The following is a 20,666-nucleotide window of genomic DNA, read 5'->3' as shown; positions in this document are numbered from 1 at the left end:
TTATTCATGGGGGGCACAGTTAAACTCTGGAACTCTCTCCCACAGGAGGCAGTGATGGCCACCAACTTTGATGGCTTTCAAAGAGGGTTGGACAAGATTCGTGGAGGGAGAGGGCTATTGATGGCTGTGAGCCATGATGGCTGTGCTTTGCCTCCACGGTTGGAGGCAGCAATGCTTCTGAATTCCGGTTGCTGGAAACCGGAGTGCTGTTGTGCTCGGATCCTGTTCGGGGGCTTCTGTTTGGCCACTGGGATAACAGAATGCTGGATTCGACAGACCATTGGCCGGATCCAGCTGGGCTCTTCCTCTGTTCTTAAGACTTGTCCCTTCTCTCTTTTCTGCCTGCAGGCCTTCCTCGAGCGATACCTGACGGCTGGGCCCACCATCCAGTACCACAAGGACCGCTGGCTGGCTAAGCAGTGGACTCTCGTCAGCGAGGAGCCAGTGACCAACGGCTTGAAGGATGGCGTGGTCTTTGTCCTGAAGCGCCAGGACTTCAGTCTGGTGGTGAGCACGAAAAAGATCCCCTTCTTCAAGCTCTCGGAGGAGTTTGTGGACCCCAAGTCGCACAAGTTTGTGATGCGGCTTCAGTCAGAGACCTCCGTGTGAACTGAATCTGGGGTTTAGGGGCTTGGATGCCAGAGGAGCGATTTGCGACAGGGAGCAGCCCTGGTGCACAACACCTGCCTCGTAGGAATTTAGAGGAGATTTCCAAGCTCGGGGTTTGGAAAGAAAGAGGCATTTCCACCAAGTTTTCCTTCCTGGAGTTGGGAGTTTGCACCTACGACCTTACATCTTCTGATGCCGCCATCGATGGACCTTTCTTCACAATGCCAGTGGAGGGGTGGGGTGGGTGGATGTGCCCCCTTTTTCTCGTACCTCCTTTTTCATACTTTTTTGGTAGCAAAACTCCCAGGAGCTCAGAAGCTGTGCAAGTGGAAAGAATGGTATCTTCCCCACCCTCCCCCAACCCCTGGCCTGGTCCCGAGTGAAGTGATTGAAATTTATGGTGCCAAATTTTAAGGGCTAATTCCGTTCACTGTCTTCACCAGCATCGCCAACACACGGTTGTGGGTCTGAGGAACCTTCTCGAATGTTTGTTTGGTGTGTTGTTTTTTTTTAAAAAAAGAACACAAACCGACTCTAACCTCACAGTTCTGGCCTTGGAAATATCACCTGATGCTGTTGTAGTGGTTGCCGTCCATCTTCTCTCGTTCTCTGTGCTTGCACAAGACTTTTGCGGAGTCCCACGAAAGCAAATGCCTGTGGATGGTAGGCTTGTGTGGCTGCTATTTTTTGTAATCTTCATCATTCCGTGGCACATGCAAAAAAAAACCCAACCCAGCCAGCTCCCCCGAATTTTTGCAAATCCGATCTAAAATCATCCTGTTTCAACTTCCTCTGGGATCTTTCTCTGACTCACATTTTTAAACACACAAAGACACATTTTGGGGGGAGATGGGGTGAGGTTTTTAAAATGGTGAGGTTTTTTTTTTTTAAAAAAAGATGCTGTTCTCTTTTAAAGGACATCCTGTGTGTTGTAAATAGTTGACTTTTCTAGGGTGACCCAAACTGTCTCCTGGCTGGGTCTTGTCTCCTTGACTCTTCCCTGTGGTTTGACCCTTGGTTTGACTTGAAAGAAGGCTGTTACATTCTGTAGGACTTGGGTATAAGCTGATAAACTGTCCCCCCTCCCCTTTCTGGAGTGTGAGAGGCTGCTTCTTTTGCACAAGCCCCTTTGAAATGAATGGCAGCCCCCACGAAATGAATGGCAGCCCCCACGAGCGGGTGGGTGTTCCTGTTCATTTTGACAAGGCTTCTGCAGGGAAACTGCCCGGTGGATCCTGCCCTCTTTGAAAACCACAGCAAAATGCCTTGAATTTCAGAGTTCTGGAGCAACCTTGCTCCCTCCACATTGGGGTTTTTCCCCCAGATCCTCACTATTACGTTTTTTTATTTTAAAAAAGCAGGTTCTCCCCTAAAATAGCTGCACTGAAGAAAATGATCCAGTGTGAGAAATGGGCAATTTGCAGCTTTGCTCTTCAAGCAGGCCAGCTTTCTGTCTGTGTTGTGGGGTGGTTTGCCTCCACTCCACCTTGAACAGCTTTGGTGGAGAGACAGAACATCTGGGTGAAGCTGCTGTCTTACTATCCCAGAAAGGAGCCCCCTCCTCCCCTGTTAGTTTCCCCAGGCAACCATCCACCCTGCCTTGAGCTTTCATGCAGCTCCACCAGCCGCCTCAATGCCTTTTGGGAAATCCAAGAACAAAGATGTTGATTGGCTGCCTCCGCCGCCAGAGCCTGATGAGGTCACAGTGGGCCGTAACTCCCATCGTCCTCTTTGTGCATTAAATGTTTATTGTTCTGTCTGGCTATTTCTTCTGGAAGAAATTCCTCCCCCCTCCCACCTTTGCTACAAGGAATATACCGCAGGAGTTTTTCTGCCGAGGTTCTTTCCATAGCTGCGCTGCAGTTTCAACTTACCTAGGTTTTTTTTTAAAAAAAATAAAATTAATTATTATTAAAAGTAGGTGGCGGGTTGCTCTCAAAATAATTGCAGTGTGAGAGTTGCTCAAGCCTTCTCTTTTTGTGGGTGGCTCTTCTTGAGGGGGTTTGGTAAGGATGTTGGGGTGAGAAATCTCAAATGGCATCTTTGGCCAGGCTCCTCCCCTCCAGCCATTTTAGACTACAACTCCTATCAGCCTCAGCCCATGCAGTTATGCTAGATGTGGATGATGGGCGTTGTAGTCCAAAACAACTGGAGGGCCACAGCCTGGCTAGGGCTGTCAGATTGTATCACTGTGATGTTTAAATTTTATTTCACTGTGATTTTTTTTAATGTTTCATTTTTATATATATATATATATTTGGAGCACGATCCAGCCAGAAGGTGAAGCACTTTCTCAATTATAATTCCCTTTGATTACAGCATCTCTCCTGTTGAAACCAATGTGCAACGCTATGGCTGGATTCTGCCTTTTTTAATTTTAATTATTAAAGGAGGACTTTGAAAAGATGTTTCCTTAAGTTGGATCTGTCTGGTTTCGGGTGGGGCCGGGGGGGTGAGGGGAGTAAGCATTCTAGAACCTTCTTTCCCTGCTGTAATGGAGTCCCACATGCCGAAACAGGAGACTTCCTGATGGAGGCCACTTAGGACCTCTCGGCCACATCTTGGTTTAATGGGCACACCTGAAAATGTGAAGTGCAAACGTGATCTGTTGGCTACAGTCGCGACCGGGGGTGGGGGGTGGGCTTGCTGGGGCCAGCTGTAGCTTGCTCCCCATTGGGAAGCCCAGCCTTGCTGATTGTGAAATGGCTTTCAGAAACCTGAAAATGGGGCCTACCTACATTAGTGGGACATTTCCCCCTGCCCCATGTTGTACTGGTGAAGTTTTGGCCCCCTTTTCTCTGCCAGATGGCACCTCCTGTTGCACCATCTCCTGCCCTTTTTTTTGTCTTCATTTTTCTACCTATGATATCTGCTTCACTTCTGCCATAAACCTGCTTTAAACTAATGGCAACATCTCCCCCCCCCCCCCACCCACAACCCCTCCTGTATGGCTTAGCCTACGATACATGCAGATCTCCTTGATCTGGCACTGGTGGGTGCTAACACCTCTTCCAGAGCAGCCAAAAGGTGACCTGAGAGCAACGTAGCAGCCTCTTGAACCCCAACCTCAGCCTTCACCAATCTGATGCCCTTCAGATGGTTTGGACTGGGGCTGATGGGAGTTGTAGTCCTAAACATTTGGAAGGCACTAGATTGGTAAAGTCTGGTGGGTTCTCTGTAGCCTCTGGCTGGGTTGGGTCCTGCACCTGTTTAATGAGTTCAGGAAGTCTTAGTTTACTCTTAGAGCAGTGGTTACCAAACTTGGGTCTCCATCTCCCACCATCCCTAACTAGCAGGACCAGTGGTCAAGGATGATGGGAACTGTAGTCTATCAACAGCTGAAGGCCCAAGTTTGGGAAACACTGTCTTAGAGGAAGCAAGAGCTGGTTCTGTATGTACATGTGTGCAGGTGAGCCCATTTCTTAAGAGGCTTCCGGCATGTTATGTAGTGATCCATTTGTGTAGTAAAAATTCTCTTGTCTTGGGCGATGTGCTTTCTCTGGCTGGTGGCTGGTCGCATCCTCCTAGGGGTGGTTGCCACTTCGTGGCAAAAGCTCAAAGCGAGTCAGAAGTCACAAAATGCTCACAAGCCCAGGCGAGCACCAAGTTTGTGGCAACACATCTTCGGTGCTTCTCTTCCATTAAGGTGGAGAGATCTTGAATATACAGTGGTCTTTCCAACCTGGTGCTCCCTTGCTGGTTTGGCCTGCCATTCCTGTCACTCCCAGGCTGCCGTTCTGTGGTCCTGCTCACATTGCACAACTGTGATGGCTGGGGCTGATGGGAATTGTAGTCCTGCTGGCAGAGCTGGGGAAAGCGGATTTAACCTGTCCCTGCTTGTATCTCTGATCTTGGCCTTCCACGTGTGACTTGACTGCCATTTCACATTGTCACAGACGAAACCCTTCCGGCTTGATCGCAAGTAGTGGTTTGGCAAGAGGACATAGTTTCAGTGGCAGAAATACCACCCACTCCCCCTCTCGTATTGAAAATGTAAAATAGAAACTTCTTTCCCCCTGCCTCAAACACACACTGAATTTAGGAAAATACTTTTTTGTTTCTTTTTTAAAGACAGAGTTGGAAAAACCTTGTGCATGCGTGTAGAAAATTGTAAAATGTAAAATTGTTTTTTAATATATAAAATTTTGTTTTTACAGTTTGCAGTGGTACTAAGCATTATTGCAATGTTAGTAAGGTTTTTTTTTCATAAATCTAGGAAGTAAAACTGTACATTTTTTTTAAAAAAAAATAAACACCTTTTGGAACTTTTGAAATTCCTTTTTCCCCACCCCCTCTTTCCAATATTTACAGGAGAGGTGTGAGATTGAAATGTGTTTCTAGCTCAGCCAAGTCCCCTTTGCAAGTTAAATGTGGAAACTCCAATCTGACCCCTGATAAATATCAAGGACTGTTCTGCTGAGAAATGTGAGGCAGAGTGGATGATAACAGAAGCACCGCAAATCAACTTTCACAGATAAGAGGCTGGCAGGTGATAACCTGCCTTAGAGCCATCCAAAAAGTTTAGTTGTGGAACTGGCATTTCAGGTTCCCCATTCACATCACATACTGGTGTCTCTGATTGATTCGTTTATTATTAAAATCACTGTGATAGAAATGGGGTTCTGAGTGGGCCTGAATCTTAGGTAGCAAGTGGCTGGGAGTGGAAGTCTCCTTTGCTATTTTTGCCCTTGTTGGATTTGGTTACAGCTGTTCCTACTGCTTTTTAAAATCCACAACAGCAAACTACGACTCTTTCTCTCAAGCCGCAGGCTGCTCTGAATGCTTATGCTGACTGCTCTTGTTGCCGTCACTCAGGGCAAAATGCAGCACATTAATGGCTTAATTAAATGCCATTATGGGCAGAGTGCATCTCTCTGGGATGAGGTGGTGGAGCAGGAAAGCAATTGACTGGAAGGTCGCTTCGCTGAGCACAGTGGCTGCGCTGCAATTGCTGCTGTCAGAGTACGCTGTTCAGTCCGCTGTCTTTTTGCTATCTGAGACAGAATGCTGGGTGAATTCCCTTTTTTAAAAAAAGGAATGTTTTATTTTATAAAATGGATATACTGCTTGCTTGCAAAAAAAGAAAAAAGGCAAACCTCAAAGTGGTTTAAAAGAGGAAGAAAACAAAATTATCAGTGAAAACAACTACATAAAACAGTCAAGTACTAATTAAAAACAAATTGAAGCTCATTTAAACGGTCTATGTACAGTGGTACTTCGGGTTACATATGCTTCAGGGTTACATACACTTCAGGTTACAGACTCCATTAACTCAGAAATAGTACCTCGGGTTAGGAACTTTGCTTCAAGATGAGAACAGAAATTGTGCTCCAGAGGCGCGGCGGCAGCAGGAGGCCCCATTAGCTAAAGTGGTGCTTCAGGTTAAGAACAGTTTCAGGTTAAGAACAGACCTCCGGAACGAATTAAGTACTTAACCCGAGGTACCACTGTATCTGGGTTGTCTTGTCTAAACAAAGGTGTGTTTTGCAAGCGCTGAAAAGAGCACAGTGAAAGGATCTGCCCTGTGTCAATAAGCAGGGAGTTCCAAAGTTTAGGATTCCTATAACAAAATATCTTATAAATGTGTAATGAGTATTCTGTGGCACCCGTTCCACAGATTAAAGCAGTCAAGTGTGCATATGGTAAGGTGATCTCCCAGGTAAAACTGGTCTCAAGTGTTGGCATTTGGCTCTCTTCTCTTCCAGCAGTTGAAGCCAAGCACAAGGGTACATCAATCTTTGCTGACCTGGAGCCCTGAAGATAGTCTGGACTCCCAACTCCCGTCTGCCCTAGCTGTTAGTACAAACTGGCCATCATGCCAGGGAGTTCTGGGAGCTGGGAGTCTAAAACATCTTGGAGGGCTGACGAAGACTGTGTACTGAAAATGTGGCAATTGAGGGTGTTGTGCACTGCATACTAATAGTGTGAAGCCAGTCCTGCTCTGCTCTGTGCTCTGAAAGATGAGTGCTCAATTGTGGGGGTTTTGCCTAATACTTAACGCGGGTGTTTTGCCCCGCAGAAAGGAATTAATTTTCAGCTAAATAAACTGTAATCTGGGTGATAATATCAGCAATAAAGGGTTTATAATACAAAACCCAAAAGCACGAGGGGAGGAGTTGAAAAAGAAAAGAGGTCTCATCCAGGCTGGCAGATTTATTGAAGCTGGGGAAAAAAGATATCCCTAGAGGAATTTAGGATCAGCCTTAAAAGGCTGTTGTCAGAGTAGTCTTTTTATCTATTGCTTATCACACGAAACAATGGAGATTCAATTAATTCCTGCTTCTACACATCTTTACACCCTCCAGTGACTGTGCTTATAATAGCTGGATTGCAATTGCAAGGATCTCCGAGCAGCCTTGAATGCCATGTTACTGAACTCACTGGTTTGCTTGCTCTGCAAGAGCATGTCTCATACAGATTTTTTTTTAATCCAAGAGGGTGTCTATTCTGTTGGCTAAATATTTGAAGAACCTTAAGAGGAGCCTTGCTGGATCTGGTCAATGGCCCATCTAGGCCAGCAGCCTGTTCTCCCAGGGGCCAGCCACGTGCCTCTGGGAAGCTTTGCAAGCAGGATCTGAGCACAAGAACACTCCTGTGGTTTCTAGCAATTGGGATTCAGAGGCATACCGTGCCCTGAAGGCTGGCTTGGGGGTTGTTTCTGAAGCCTAGGACTTCACCAGCCCTACGCTCAGTAAGTGGGAGAAGGGGGGCCCTTCATGAGGATGAATTTTGAAATCCCACATGTACATATAGAATCCCTTCTCAAGTGTCCCAAATGTGGCCGGTGGGGGGCTGGCTACCAGGTGCAGTGGGAGTTGGGGCTGGCTGCAAATTCCTCACAAATTGTTTTAAGGTGTTGATGGGATTTATGGATTATCTGAACCCCACTTACCTGCAGCTCATAGTGAGCATGTGGAATGTCAAGCTCATATATATGCATTTATGTACATGTCCGTTGCACAGGAAAAAATAAAGATTGACATCAACGTTTGGACACTCATACAAACTTTACTATTATTGTTTAGGTCCAAATTATGCACTTAGGTTGGGTAGAAGGGGTGGATGAAGATGTTTAGTTTGTCCCCCTTCTCTCTTCCATATGCAACTCAAAAGGACAAGTTTTTGCAAATATCAACACAATAAGAAAAAAAATCACTAAACATACATGTGCAGAGGGGCACCGTCTCTTCCCTAATTCTTATTACCAAAGTATATGATAGAATCAGAGTCGGAAGGGACCCTGAGAATCATCTATCCCTGCAATGCAGGATTTCATAAATTTAATACAGTGGTACCTTGGTTCTCAAACTTAATCCAGTCCAGAAGTCCATTCGACTCCCAAAACGTTCGAAACCCAATTTGCGGCTTCCGATTGGCGTAGGTGCCCCGGAAACAATAGCTGACAGCCACATCAGACATTCAGCTTCCGAAAAATGTTTGAAAACTGGAACACTTCTGGGTTTTTGGCGTTCGGGAGCCAATTTTTTTCATTAAGCCATTTGAGAACCAGGTTCCACTGTATTTAAATTTTTATTTTAATATTGTCACCCCAGTGATGTTGTTACACTTGCGTTTGTTTAGTTTGTCTTCGTGAATAATAAAAATGCAACAATAAAAAAGAAACACCGGCTGTCTGCAGACCTGACTGCCAGGTAAGAGAGTACAATCATTGAGACCAATGACAACTCCCACAAGCCAACCTTTTCTGAGCCAAGGCAAAAGCAGGGCTGCGTCTCCTCAGGAAGAAGTGGAGAAGGTGGAATGCAGAAGAATATTCAGTAGTTGGGGGTAATAAATTAGTGTTTTTCTCCCTGAAGAAAGACTTGTTGAAAAATGTGGGCACATTGGCTAGTTTATAAATATCTGGCTTAAAAAAAAAAATCATTCAAAAGTTCAATAAATGCTTCCTCTTGCACTCATGGATTGACCGTGTGTGTGTGAGATGTCTCAAGCAGGGCTCCAATCCTACTTTAAGCTGAACACATGCCATAATTTAAATCAATACAGTAGTATGAATTGAAGCAACTGCTTCAAGGCTCCCATATGTTGGTAAGATGTGTTGGAAAGAAGAGCTTTTCACCTGCCCTGTATAAAAGGAACTTGGATGGGCCTCCTGGGTTAGGGAAGTCCACATTTTGCCTGCACATCTGGCTGGTGGCCCTGTGTGCTTGAAGCCTCTTCGTTCTCATTTATAGTTGGTACTTGCACCATTTCCAGAGGCTCCTCAGGAATTGGCTTGAAGGCCTGTGGGGGGAGGAGAACAAAGGAACGCAAAAGCAAAAAACGATAAAATTCCCCTTCCTAGAAACACGGGAGGCACTTGTGGCTATTTTGGAACACAAATGGTCCATAAACATATATTTATTGATTTGAACTGCTTCATGAGGCAGTCTTGCTTGAAAACTGGAACAGAAGGGTTTTGAAAATGAACAAACACCCCTTGTGTCGTTACTCCTTTTCTACATGGCTCTTTTTCACAAAGTGCTATGATGCCTTCCTACCATATTTTGAAAGGAAGCAGTGGTTTGGTCCCTCCTTGCCAGGGGGTAATATAAAGCCAAATTACCTCAGGATTCAGCTGCGTTGCCTCTTCTGTAATAGGAAAGTCGGAATCTGCAAATCAAAAGTTAAAGAATGACAATTATCTACAACAGCTGTGGGTAAGTTTTGGCCTTTGAGGCATCACTGAACTACAACTCCCATCAGCCCCAGCAAGTATGGCCAAGGGCATGGGATGATGGGAGCTGTAGTTCAGTGGCACTTGAAAGGCCAAAGCTTCCCCACACCTGATCTACAGTCAGCCCTCAGCTCTGAGCATCTCCTATCTCCAGTGATGGGTTATACTGGCCTGCCTTTGGAGGCTGTTGCCAAGGTTGTTGAGGTAATATAGGCAGAACGAATTTCAAGGTGCTCTGTAGAGGCTTAGCAATGTAATAAAACATGGCTCTACTGGACTTGTTAAAAAAGCTCTGCATGGATGTTTTCGTACCTGATGATTCAATGATAGATACTGTCCTGCTATGGCTTCCTATGGAGAGAGAGAGAGAGAGAGTATATTCATTTAGTAATACTGAGAATAAATCTTGTGTGTGTGCACAGCAGTATTTTCTGCACAGGGAGGATGAAGTGCAAGATCTAAAAATAGACTGTTATCTATTTTTAAATCCTTGAAGAATTTAAGAGAATCAATTTAGTTATTCACCTGAGCAGAATATATATTCCTTGAGTGATCACACCAAGGCATTGTGAATTTGCAACAAAGGATGAACTCTCTGACACCGGGTGGCATAGCACAGCATATCTGTCAACCTGATACCCACCAGATGTTTTTGCTGGCAACTGTTGGCTTCACCCAGTGTGGTTCTTGTGCTAGTTGGGACTAATGGAAATTGCAGTGTCGAGGAAGCAGAGTTGTAGCACGCGCTCATGTCCACCCACCAGGGGGCTCTGTAACTCAAAGGCTCTCCTTCCACCTCCACCTTTCCTAAGGATGGCCATTTTGGCCACAATCACACCAAGAATTTTGGGAGCTGTAGGGCAATGAGAGTTGTTAGGAGACCCCTAGAAGAGGCGGACTTAGGGCAGAGCCTTGGGGCACCACAGGGGGCTCCGCAGCTATGAGCTAGAATGGAAGATGAGAGGCGGAGGGAGGCACCAAATTGTTATGTTGCACAGGGTGTCGCTGAAATTTCAGACCTGCCCCCTAGGTCTGCCACTGCCCCATGTCCCCTTGTGGAGCTACAATTCCCAGAGTGGTTTAACAACCAATCCCTCTTCTCAGGAAACTCTGAGAATTGCAGCTCTGGGAGGAAAATAAGGGGGCCTCCTAACAACTCTCAGGGCCTTTAACAAACAAATCTTGACATGAACCCATGAAGTTTCTTTGCTAAGCAAATGAAGCGCCAAGTCTCACCTCTTCCTCTCTTCCTTCTGTACATGAGGAACAGGATCAGCAACAGGACCAGAACGAGCAAAAGTGGAACTAAGTACTTAACGTACAAGAATGTTGGTGCTTCTTGACCGAGAGTTGAAGGATCTGGAGTAACAGATGGAGTGAATAAGAGTGAATTTCAGATTACATATGGCAACCAAAATTTGCTGGGTGTTGTAAATATCTCCTGATGGACACTGCAACGCCCATCAGCCACCACCAGAATGTCCATATCGCCATGCTGGCTGGGGCTGATTGGAGCTGTGGTCTAAAATGGCCATCGGGCACCAGGTTGGTGAAGGTATATCCTTGCCACAAACTACTCAAGCATTTTAAGGAGGGTTTAAGCAGTGGGAGACCACAAGTACCAAGGAATTTCTCCTGTGGCTCATTTAAATGCACGGCTGTTGTACCAATAATGGTCCACCAGGCATTGCTGCTAAGCTGGTTTCTTTTCGACTCTGAACTCTCCCACTTCCTTTGCTCGTGGGCTGTGGCTCAAATGATGCATTTCATGGGATTCCATTACAGTGGTACCTCGGGTTAAGTACTTAATTCGTTCCAGAGGTCCGTTCTTAACCTGAAACTGTTCTTAACCTGAAGCACCACTTTAGCAAATTGGGCCTCCTGCTGCCGCTGCTCCGCCAGAGCACGATTTCTGTTCTCATCCTGAAGCAAAGTTCTTAACCCGAGGTACTATTTCTGGGTTAGCAGAGTATTATTTCCTCACTGTATTATTTCCTCTTCGACTTTTCTTTAAAGCCGAAGCAGTCCTGAGCAATCCGGGTCTCAGGGCACTTCCAGACTGTCGCTGTTTTGAGATGGGAATCATATACAGTGGTGCCTCGGGTTACATACGCTTCAGGTTACAGACTTCACTAACCCAGAAATCATGCTTCGGGTTAAGAACTTTGCTTCAGGATGAGAACAGAAATCGTGCTCTGGCAGTGTGGCGGTAGCAGGAGGCCCCATTAGTTAAAGTGGTGCTTCAGGTTAAGAACAGTTTCAGGTTAAGAACGGACCTCCGGGAACAAATGAAGTACTTAACCCAAGGTACCACTGTACAGTGGAACCTCGGTTTTCGAACATAATCCGTTCCAGAAGACCGTTCAACTTCCGAAACATTCAAAAACTGAAAACTCAATATGGAAGCCTCAATACAATAAGAAAACTCAAAACAGAAACCACCTTAGAAGTTTGACTTCCAAGGCACATTCAAAAACGGAAGCATTTACTTCTGGGTTTATGGTGTTCGGGTTCCAAATGATTTGTTGACAGAGACGTTCAAAAACCGACACTCCACTGTAATGGCAAATTCTGGTTGCACATTTATCAGGAGGCAGAAGAAGCCCTTCCCAGCGGAGGAAGGCTGGCTGGCTGGAAGGAAGAGATTGCTTAACCTCGTCCCTGCTGGTCATTTCCCAGCTCAGAATCGCCCTCCTCAATCCACTTTTTCATCTACAGATGAAATACATGAGGAAGCTACAGAAACCCAGAATTGTCGCCTCCTCATTGGGAAGGGCCATTTTGAGCTGGAAAAGAAGCAGTGCGAAAGCAGTCTCTATACTTTCTGGTAGCCTGAGCTTGTCTAGGATAATTTTAGGATTTTTAAAATACCACCCCACTACCCAGAAACAAAATATGGGTTTGTGTTTTGGGGCAAGTGGGGTGGGGTTTTGAGGTGCCTGATGTCACTCAGGTGTGAACATTCCATGACATCATGCCCACTAAGCCAATAGTAAGAGATGCAGAGAAGAGTGGCCTTCCCTGTAGCCAGGCAAGATATAACCACTAACAGTCACATTTTAAGTCTCTTGGGAATAGACTGCCACCCCCACTTTACAACACAGTGTTGATGTGGGCTTCTGTGCATCTCCCTTGTGGAAATTCAATATGGCAGTTTGCCTCACCATGGCAGTGATCTCTCAGGGAAACGGTGCTGGAGTTTTGACTCTGCTTGTTGCGCACAGTGCAGGTGTAATCCCAGGTTTGATCTGGGGGCTTCTGAGTGATGTGTAGAGATGGCTCCTCAGAGAGAACCGTCCCCATTTCAGAAGTCGACCAGGCGTAAGTCACGTCCTCTCCTTCCACTCCAGTTACCACACAGTTCAAGGTAACATTGCAGGTCCCATTCGTTGAGTGGATGGTGATGGTTGGCTTCAGCAGCCTGCCTTCGGGAGAGAAAATTAAGGAGATTCAGTCACTTTATGTGCTGGACAAAATCATACGCGCTGTTTTTGAATAACGAATCCATTTCATACTTGGGGCATTGTGGTAAAACTGAGCCTTTGCTGGAGCAGACCAAATGTCAACATAGGACAGTGGGCAGACAAGAGACTTCATGGAATCCAATAAACAGCCCTTGCCCAATGTATGCCCTCAGCACCTGGTAGGCAGGGATATGCCTCCGAAAATGGAGGTTCTGTTTAGCTATAATGCCTAATATTTAGTGACTGATAAGACTCTCCTGTGTGATGAGATAGATTATTAGCTTTGTGTTCATCAACTTATAGGCCACATTCACATCATACATTTAAAACACTATTGTAAAGGTAAAGGGACCCCTGACTGTTGGGTCTAGTCGTAAATGACTCTGGGGTTGCAGCGCTCATCTTGCTTTACTGGCCGAGGGAGCCGGCATACAGCTTCCGGGTCAGGTGGCCAGCATGACTAAGCCGCTTCTGGCGAACCAGAGCAGCGCACGGAAACGTCGTTTACCTTCCCGCCAGAGCGGTACCTATTTATCTACTTGCACTTTGACGTGCTTTCGAACTGCTATGGTACCACTCTATAAACAGTCAGAGCTTCCCCCAAATGATTATGGCAACTGTTGTTAAGGGCACTGAGAGTTGTTAGGAGGCCCCTATAAACCTCACGGAGTGACAGTTCCCCCAAGTTCCCTGTGAAGAAGGATTGACTGTTAAACCACTCTGCGAATTGTAGCTCTTGGAGGGGAATCGGGGGTCTCCAACACACACATATGCACATCTGGCACTTACTGCCTTGATATTCTGTTTCGCTCTTTACAGTGGGGTCAGGCAGCGTAGTGATGATACCCAAGACTCCATTGGAGGGGTCTGTTCTATTATACGTTGGCCACAACGTGAAGGACTCGTTTTGTTGCTGTGTCACATTGACAAACTCAGCTTGGAGATGTTTTGTTTGGCCATCTTTGGAGGGATGTTCTGATTCCTCTGCTTGATGAGCTAGATTAAGAAAGGAAGGAATGTTAACGACGGTGATGTCTCGAATATGCCTTCTGATGAAGCAGAATGTTTGTTTGTTTGTTTGTTTGTTTGTTTCATAAAAATAGAACATTGCTTGATTGCAAACAGACCCAAAACTCTCAGAGTGGTTTACAACAATAATAAAACAAATAAAATTATTAGAAAAAACTGTCCAAAACAACAATAAACACAGAAAAACCAGCAATAAACTAAAAACAGATTTAATGATGATGATAATAATAATAATAATAATAATAATAATAATAATAATAATAATGATGTCATTTATTAATAATTTATTCATACCCCCGCCCATCTGGCTGAGTTTTCCCAGCCATCCTGGTCAGCTTCCAATAAAATATCAAAAATACATTAAAACATCAGTCATTAAAAACTTCCCTAAACAGTTCCCTAAAAGTCAGGTAGTTGTTTATTTCCTTGACAGCTGATGGGAGGGCGTTCCACAGGGCGGGCGCCACTACCGAGAAGGCCCTCTGCCTGGTTCCCTGTAACCTCACATCTCGCAGTGAAGGAACTGTCAGAAGGCCCTCGGAGCTGGACCTCATTGTCTGGGCTGAACGATCGGGGTGGAGACACTCATTCAGGTATACTGGGCCAAAGGCATTCAGGGTCAGCACCAACACTTTGAATTGTGCTTGGAAACATACTGGGAGCCAATGTAGGAATGTGAGCTCCAACAGTCCAAAGATAATTGGAAAGCTTTTCCCATTTCCTTCCTCCTTGCAGAGAAATATTTGAGGTCAATTTGGGAGAGTCAAAATGGCTTCAGGATTGCTCTCCTGTACTATTTCAGACACATGGTTTATGAAGATTTATTCCATGTCTGAGATCTTAGAATTCTTATAACTGGATCCATAACAACACACAGCATTCCCAAGACACATTTGGGCAGTGTCCCATGTTAAACTTCAGCCATGTTTTGAAAGCTGAGAATATGGGAGAGTTTCCATCCGAGTTTATACCAGTGGTAGAAACCAGCCAATCCACCAACCAAACGGCCGGCCGATTATTAAACAAAATATAGTACAAAATATAAAGTAACGCAACCTCAGGAGAACCAAGTATTAATTATTAAACCTGACAAGCTAGAAACTAATAGTCATAGCAGATCTGAGAGCTGTGACAACATTCAGATATGTTACTACCTGTTTGGTAATAGATTAATTAGAGTCCTCAAGGAAGATGATCAAAAGGTTCTCTAAGGATCAACCATACTGGATGTGCAGCAAAAAGTCTCCTCTTCACATGGAGGAATGATACTATCCACTTCAGCTATCCCAGAATGAGGGAGCTGGTTGGCAGTTTTCGCCATCTGCATAGGCTGAGTAGGGATCTAACAAGTGGACTGCCTCCCCCTCCAGAGATCCCAGTTTGCCCCCAAGATTGAGGGGGCCGGGCGCATGTTGTGTGCATGAGACGCCACAGACATCACGCATCGTGCACGTTACCTCATGTGCATTGCGTGTGTGCAAAGCGCCTGTGATTCTGGAGGAGCCAGCCACTGGAGCTGCAACACTCAATGTGTGTTGTGTGCAGGGCTGCCTCAAGATTGGGGCCCCCCTTAAAATAAATATTGAGGGGGCCAAGGTGCCTTTGACCCCCTAGTGCACCGGCCCTCCTCTTTTTCAGGCAAGGAAGACCATCCCTCTCTGGCTGCCCATCCTTGTACAATTCAAGGGGATGAAGTGACCATTTTCCTAAAGCAACAGTCCCTGCAAAAGTGGGATGGCAAGATCCTTCTCTTGGGTATCCAAGTGGGCAGGATCTCTTTGGTACCCAATTCACTTTTGTTGCAAGAATGCAAGTCAGCTATTTCTGAAAACAATGAGTACTGGGGAGCCCCTAGAACATTAGCTGTGTGAATATTCTCACCTCAATTAAAACTATCTTAATGCAAGGAGGTGGGATTGGCGGGGATTTGCAGAGCGAAAGCTGGCAGCTTTGCCAGCTGGCTCATTAACTTCTCTTTAATGTTCCTGCTTTGAGCAGCACGCCTGGGATCCTGAGGCCACTCGGGGGCCCACATTTCCGTACTTGGAGGGCAACTCTTGTTCTGTGCAAAGCCTCACCTCTTCCCCATATGCAAAGGAGAGATAACTCAGTACTCCTAAGAGGGCTGCACGGAGGGCATGCAGCTTTCTAAAGCTTCTTTGTTTGAAATTTGTTTGAAATTTCCCTGGAACAAATGCACACACAGAGACCTAAAAGCAGGACATCGTCCTCAGCACTAATACTACAGCATCAGCGGTCCATTGACCCCATTGCTCTTGAAAAGTTCTTGAGAAGTTCGGATTTGAAAAAAGGAAAAACCAGCAGATTTCTACACATTAGGGTTTGAATGAAGATATGTTTGCAAGTTTGTGAGCCATATAAGGGTGTTAGAAGATGGCTGGATCAGACCCATCTAGTCCGGCATCCTGTTCTCACAATGGCCTTCTAAATGCCTCTACTGGGAGGTCTGCAAGCAGGATCTGAGCACAAGACCACTTTCTTCTCCCCACTTGCAAATTTCTAGCAAGTGCTTGTTAAGTGTGTGGGGAAGGGGGTCATACTGGACAGTTGGAAATTTGAAGACAGCTCCCATTTAGCTCCATCTGCATGTCATGAACCAGTGACAGAGGAGCAATGGGGCTTTGGGTTGCTTCCTTTATTCTTGCACAGATCTGCTCCAGCCTGCATGCCTGGGCTTCTTGCAGTTTGTTGCCGTTACAAAACAGTAGTCCCACAAAACCACAAACGTTTCTTTTTTGGGATGGTTTGCTGCCTCATTCCAGCCTGGCATATGGAAGAGACTGATAAGAGGGCATGTTGAAAAACCGTCATCTTCAGTCTAGCAGTTCAAAAGCACAAAAAAGTGCAAGTAGATAAATAGGGAAGGTAAACGGCGTTTCCGTGTGCTGCTCTGGTTTGCCAGAAGCGGCTTAGTCATGCTGGCCACATGACCCGGAAGCTGTATGCCAGCTCCCTCGGCCAGTAAAGCGAGATGAGGGCCACAACCCCAGAGTCGGCCATGACTGGACCTAATGGTCAGGGGTCCCTTTACCTTTTTACACCTTACATTTAAAGCATGACCAGTGTTTAAAGCACATGGCGTCCACCAAAGAACGTTGGGAACTGTAGATTGCCGGGAACTATAGTTCTGTGAGAAGAGAAACTACAGTTCCCATAAATGTTTGGTGGAAGTCATGTGCTTTAGATGTGCATTGTTAAATGTGCATTAAATGTAGCCCTATTTTACCTCCTCCTTTCTTAAATTGTAGCTTATGGCTGAAATGGAATGTATTTTTTTAAAAAACAACAACAAATCAACCCCGAGCAGCAGGGTTTCCAGAGGCATCTCTGGCCTGAGCAATGGACAATCAAATCAAAATTAGACACACCACATGGCATTTTAAAAGGTGAGAAAACGTGCAATATTTGAACTATCAGGTTGTGAAGCTGAGTGCTTTTTACACCTTATTTCATTTTTAAGGTGCAAATCTTTAAAAGACAAACAATTAAATTTGCAAGCAGATTCCAGCTGGGAAATTTTGGAGGAATTACCCCCTCCTGCTCAAAGTGATTTTGGTGTTTAATCAACCACTCCCACATGAACAGCTACCCACAAAGCACTTTGCACTCTCTCAGAGGGCTACTTCTGGGAATCCGAGTTAGTTTTGCACAACTAAAGTGGACTAAAGTACTCTGTTGCAACAAATCCGCTTTTGTGGGAACCCAAAGCAACTTTAACCAGAAGTGTTGCCATCCAGCTCCCATAAGTGGGAGTTGTCACATCCATTCTGCTGCAACTTAAAAGAATAATAATTAAAAAATCTGTGCTTGTGGTTGTAACAAACTTAGGTAAACCACTTTGTGAGGTCTGCCTGAAAAGCACCATATAAACATTGTAAGTAAATAATAGGACATATAATCTCCGTGTATGCAAGTCAGGAAGGATGCTCAGACACATAACCTCCCCACCAACCCCAGAATGAGTGCTCATGAGAAAGCAGGCCTTTTCTATCCTTCATTGCAAGCAAATCAGGATATACGCTCAGTGAACAGGTCATCACACCACCCGCCTGTCCCGTGACTGCGTTTTCTGGACCTTCTGATTGGACAGCTCCCTCCCTTTGAGAGTCAATGAACCCAAAGATCCTCCATTGCCTCAGCCCAGCTGCCTCCACTTCCCCTCTGATGTGTGGGTGTTGAACCACTGCACAGCGTATTTCCCAGAATTCTTTGGGGGAAGTGGTATAAGACCCCAAAGTGCTGATCCATGCTAGAAGTCCTCCTGCCAGTCAGATGTTCTTAAACCACCACCACTGTCCCTGCCTTTTCCTGTTCTGCAGCTGAGTGTAGAGACAGAACTCAGCCAGATAAAAGAATTGGGCTGGTCGCCTTTTGGAAAACACATGTCCTACAATCCTGTGAAGTTTCTGACTTCGGAACTCACCTGTCAGGGGAAATAGCAGCACAATCCAAAGCCATCCTCCATGGGTCTGCATTGGAGTCTGTTTTCTGCCGCTGATTCTAGAGCAAAACCTTGTGAACAATTTAGAAAGCAGCAGCTTCCTCCTTTTCTATCTCCGCTTCCTCTTAACTAGAGAGTTAAAAGAAGAAATGCTGTAGAAATACTACAGATGATGAAGGCAGGCCAGGGATTCGCAGGGTGTGGACATTTGTTTTCTTGAACTTTTTTTTAAAAAACACACACTCCAAAAGCAGTCTCCAGGAAGTTTTAATGGCCATGTAAACACACGAAGCTGCTAACGGGTAATGAGTCAAATAATCAGTCCCTCTGTATTGAGAGCCAGTGTGGTGTGATGGTTAGAGTGTCGGACTAGGACTTGGGAGACCAGGGTTCAAATCCCCCACTCAACCATGAAGTTGGGAAGCCAGTCAATGCTCCCAGCCTTACCAAATTATAGGGTTGCTGTAGGGATTAAATGAGGAGAGACCTGTCTGTGCCACCTTGAGTTCCTTGGATGAAAGAAGGTAGGATATAAATTCAATCCATTATTCTGCAAGTGATTAATGGGTTGAATTCCTTCTAGTTTAATGGCGAATTTTGGATATAGCAGAGATGTAAAAGATTTGGATTACAATATTATAAAAGATGCAGGAGGAAATGATTAACAATAGGACCCACAAAGGGGAGGAGGGAAGTCCAGGAGATTCTGTGGAATGTTGACTTTATCTTGTATGTTGGATATGTGATCGTCAAATTTGAAAAAACCCAATTAAAAATATATATCAATCAATTAATTGTCTGCTCCAACTGCCTGAGGCTCTCCAAGATCTCCCTCAGTACCAACTCCTTGAGATCCTTTTTTAGATGGAGCTTTCTCCATCCCAAGCCTGCATTCTGCTGCTAAGCACTGTGTTCTCCTCTCAGCAGGAGAAGTGGCAGGGAAACGGCTGGCTTAATATTTTTTCTGTGATTTTTCTGCTGAAGCTCTGCCTCTGCTGCCCAGCAGCTTTTTGCTTTGCAGCGGAAAAGATCCAGGGGAGAGGAAGTTTGTGTATTAAAACAAGTGGAGGGAAAGGGTGAAGTTGTCCGTCTCTCATTCTTGGAGGAAGAGGAAGATAAAGAGAAAGATCCCCCCTGGAGGTGCTATGTGTCAAAGTCGGTGTAAATATCAGACTTTGAAAAGTTGGTAGCACTAGATCAAGTTCATAAATCTTTTTTAATTAATTAAATAGTTTTAACTGGCTTTTTAATAATTAATGTGCAATTAATTGTTGATGCACCAGAAGAAGTGATTGGTCTGTGCATAAGTTCCCTTTTGCCTTGCTTTGCACCCCTGCCTGCCTGCCTGGTTCAGAACCCAGTTGAAGATTTGATCTTACCCACTGAATTGAAGCTCAGTTAAACAAAAACTCTCTTCAGATTTTCTGTACATCTGATAAGATCCAATTCAGTGGACAAGGCACAGAGCTGCGGGGCAATGAGAAAAGTTATGGGGTCATCACTCTGCCCCAGCTTCCACCATCTGAAGGCAGTCCTGTTTATGGAAGTTTTTAATGTTTGATGTTTTATTCTGTTTTTAATCTGTTGGGAGCTGCCCAGAGTGGCTGGAGAAACCTAGCCAGATGGGCGGGGTATATTATTTATTTATTTATTTATTTGTTTGTTTGTTTGTTTATTATTACCAACCTAGCAGTTCAAAATCACACCAGTACAAGTAGATAAATAGGTACCGCTGCAGTGGGAAAGTAAACAGTGTTTCCGTGCGCTCTGGTTTTCGTCGCGGTGTCCGCTTACGCCAGAAGCGGTTTAGTCATGCTAGCCACATGACCCAGAAAGCTGTCTGTGGACAAACGCCAGCTCCCTTGGCCTGAAGTGAGATTTGTGCTGCATCCTATAGTCATCTTTGACTGGACTTAACCATCCAGGGGTCCTTTACCTTTTACGATCAAAATGTGGGTGAACCCTTAACTGGACTCTGGCAAGACAAAAAAAACATGCAAATACACCTGACCAGCATCTTTCGGAGTCTGCTGTGTATCCAAAAGGAACATCAGGGGAGAACTGGACCATCCTTGCTGAGCTGGGCAAGTCTGTTGATTTCAGTCCCCCTCCATTTCTCATTTTTCCAGTTTTAAGTTAAGCTCTTCACACTTTCACATCAGTTTATGATTTTTTTGAAAATCCACCAACATCTCAGTGCAAAGTTCTGTTAATATACTTTTTTTCTATAATGCATTATTGTATGTTATTTTCACTTTCACATTTCCATTTCTACGAACACTTTACCCTGGCTTATACAATTTTTTTAACATATTACTGGAGAAGTGCACTGCAAAACTTAAAGAAGTGCAGATTTTGAAAGATGACTGTTGCTTGGTTCTTGAAAAGTGTGAATTATGCAAGGTTGCCTTTAAAAGCAAACAGA

At 45.0% G+C, this 20,666-nt stretch overlaps 2 protein-coding genes across 5 annotated transcripts in view; one reads left to right on the top strand and one right to left on the bottom strand.

The window, feature by feature from the left end:
* VANGL2 (VANGL planar cell polarity protein 2) overlaps nt 1–4,883 on the top strand; it is a 44,799-nt gene extending 39,916 nt beyond the window's left edge. For all 3 annotated transcript variants that reach the window (XM_083717378.1, XM_083717379.1, XM_083717380.1), the window contains one exon: nt 349–4,883. In XM_083717378.1, the coding sequence (XP_083573504.1) occupies nt 349–609 (261 nt within the window). In that variant the 3' untranslated portion in view covers nt 610–4,883. The remainder of the gene's footprint in view (nt 1–348) is intronic.
* On the bottom strand, nt 2,858–20,411 carry LOC310834169 (uncharacterized protein). 2 transcript variants are annotated; one of them, XM_083717639.1, is made up of 9 exons: nt 20,036–20,411; nt 18,224–18,370; nt 13,540–13,746; nt 12,451–12,711; nt 10,523–10,645; nt 9,599–9,637; nt 9,176–9,222; nt 6,055–8,853; nt 2,858–5,809 (listed from the first exon to the last, which is right to left on the bottom strand). In XM_083717639.1, exons 2-8 carry the CDS (start codon nt 18,273–18,275, stop codon nt 8,728–8,730), a joined length of 855 nt encoding a protein of 284 aa, XP_083573765.1. In that variant the 5' UTR covers nt 18,276–18,370; nt 20,036–20,411; the 3' UTR covers nt 2,858–5,809; nt 6,055–8,727. The 2 variants fall into 2 exon arrangements, with proteins under 2 accessions (XP_083573765.1, XP_083573764.1); XM_083717638.1 differs by lacking the exon at nt 20,036–20,411 and having other exon boundaries at nt 18,224–18,930.
* Between the last annotated feature and the right edge of the window lie 255 nt (nt 20,412–20,666).

This window comes from Podarcis gaigeae, assembly GCF_964106915.1.
Source record: "Podarcis gaigeae genome assembly, chromosome: 16".
Taxonomy (NCBI): domain Eukaryota; kingdom Metazoa; phylum Chordata; class Lepidosauria; order Squamata; family Lacertidae; genus Podarcis; species Podarcis gaigeae.
This window is presented reverse-complemented; position numbering and strand designations above follow the sequence as displayed.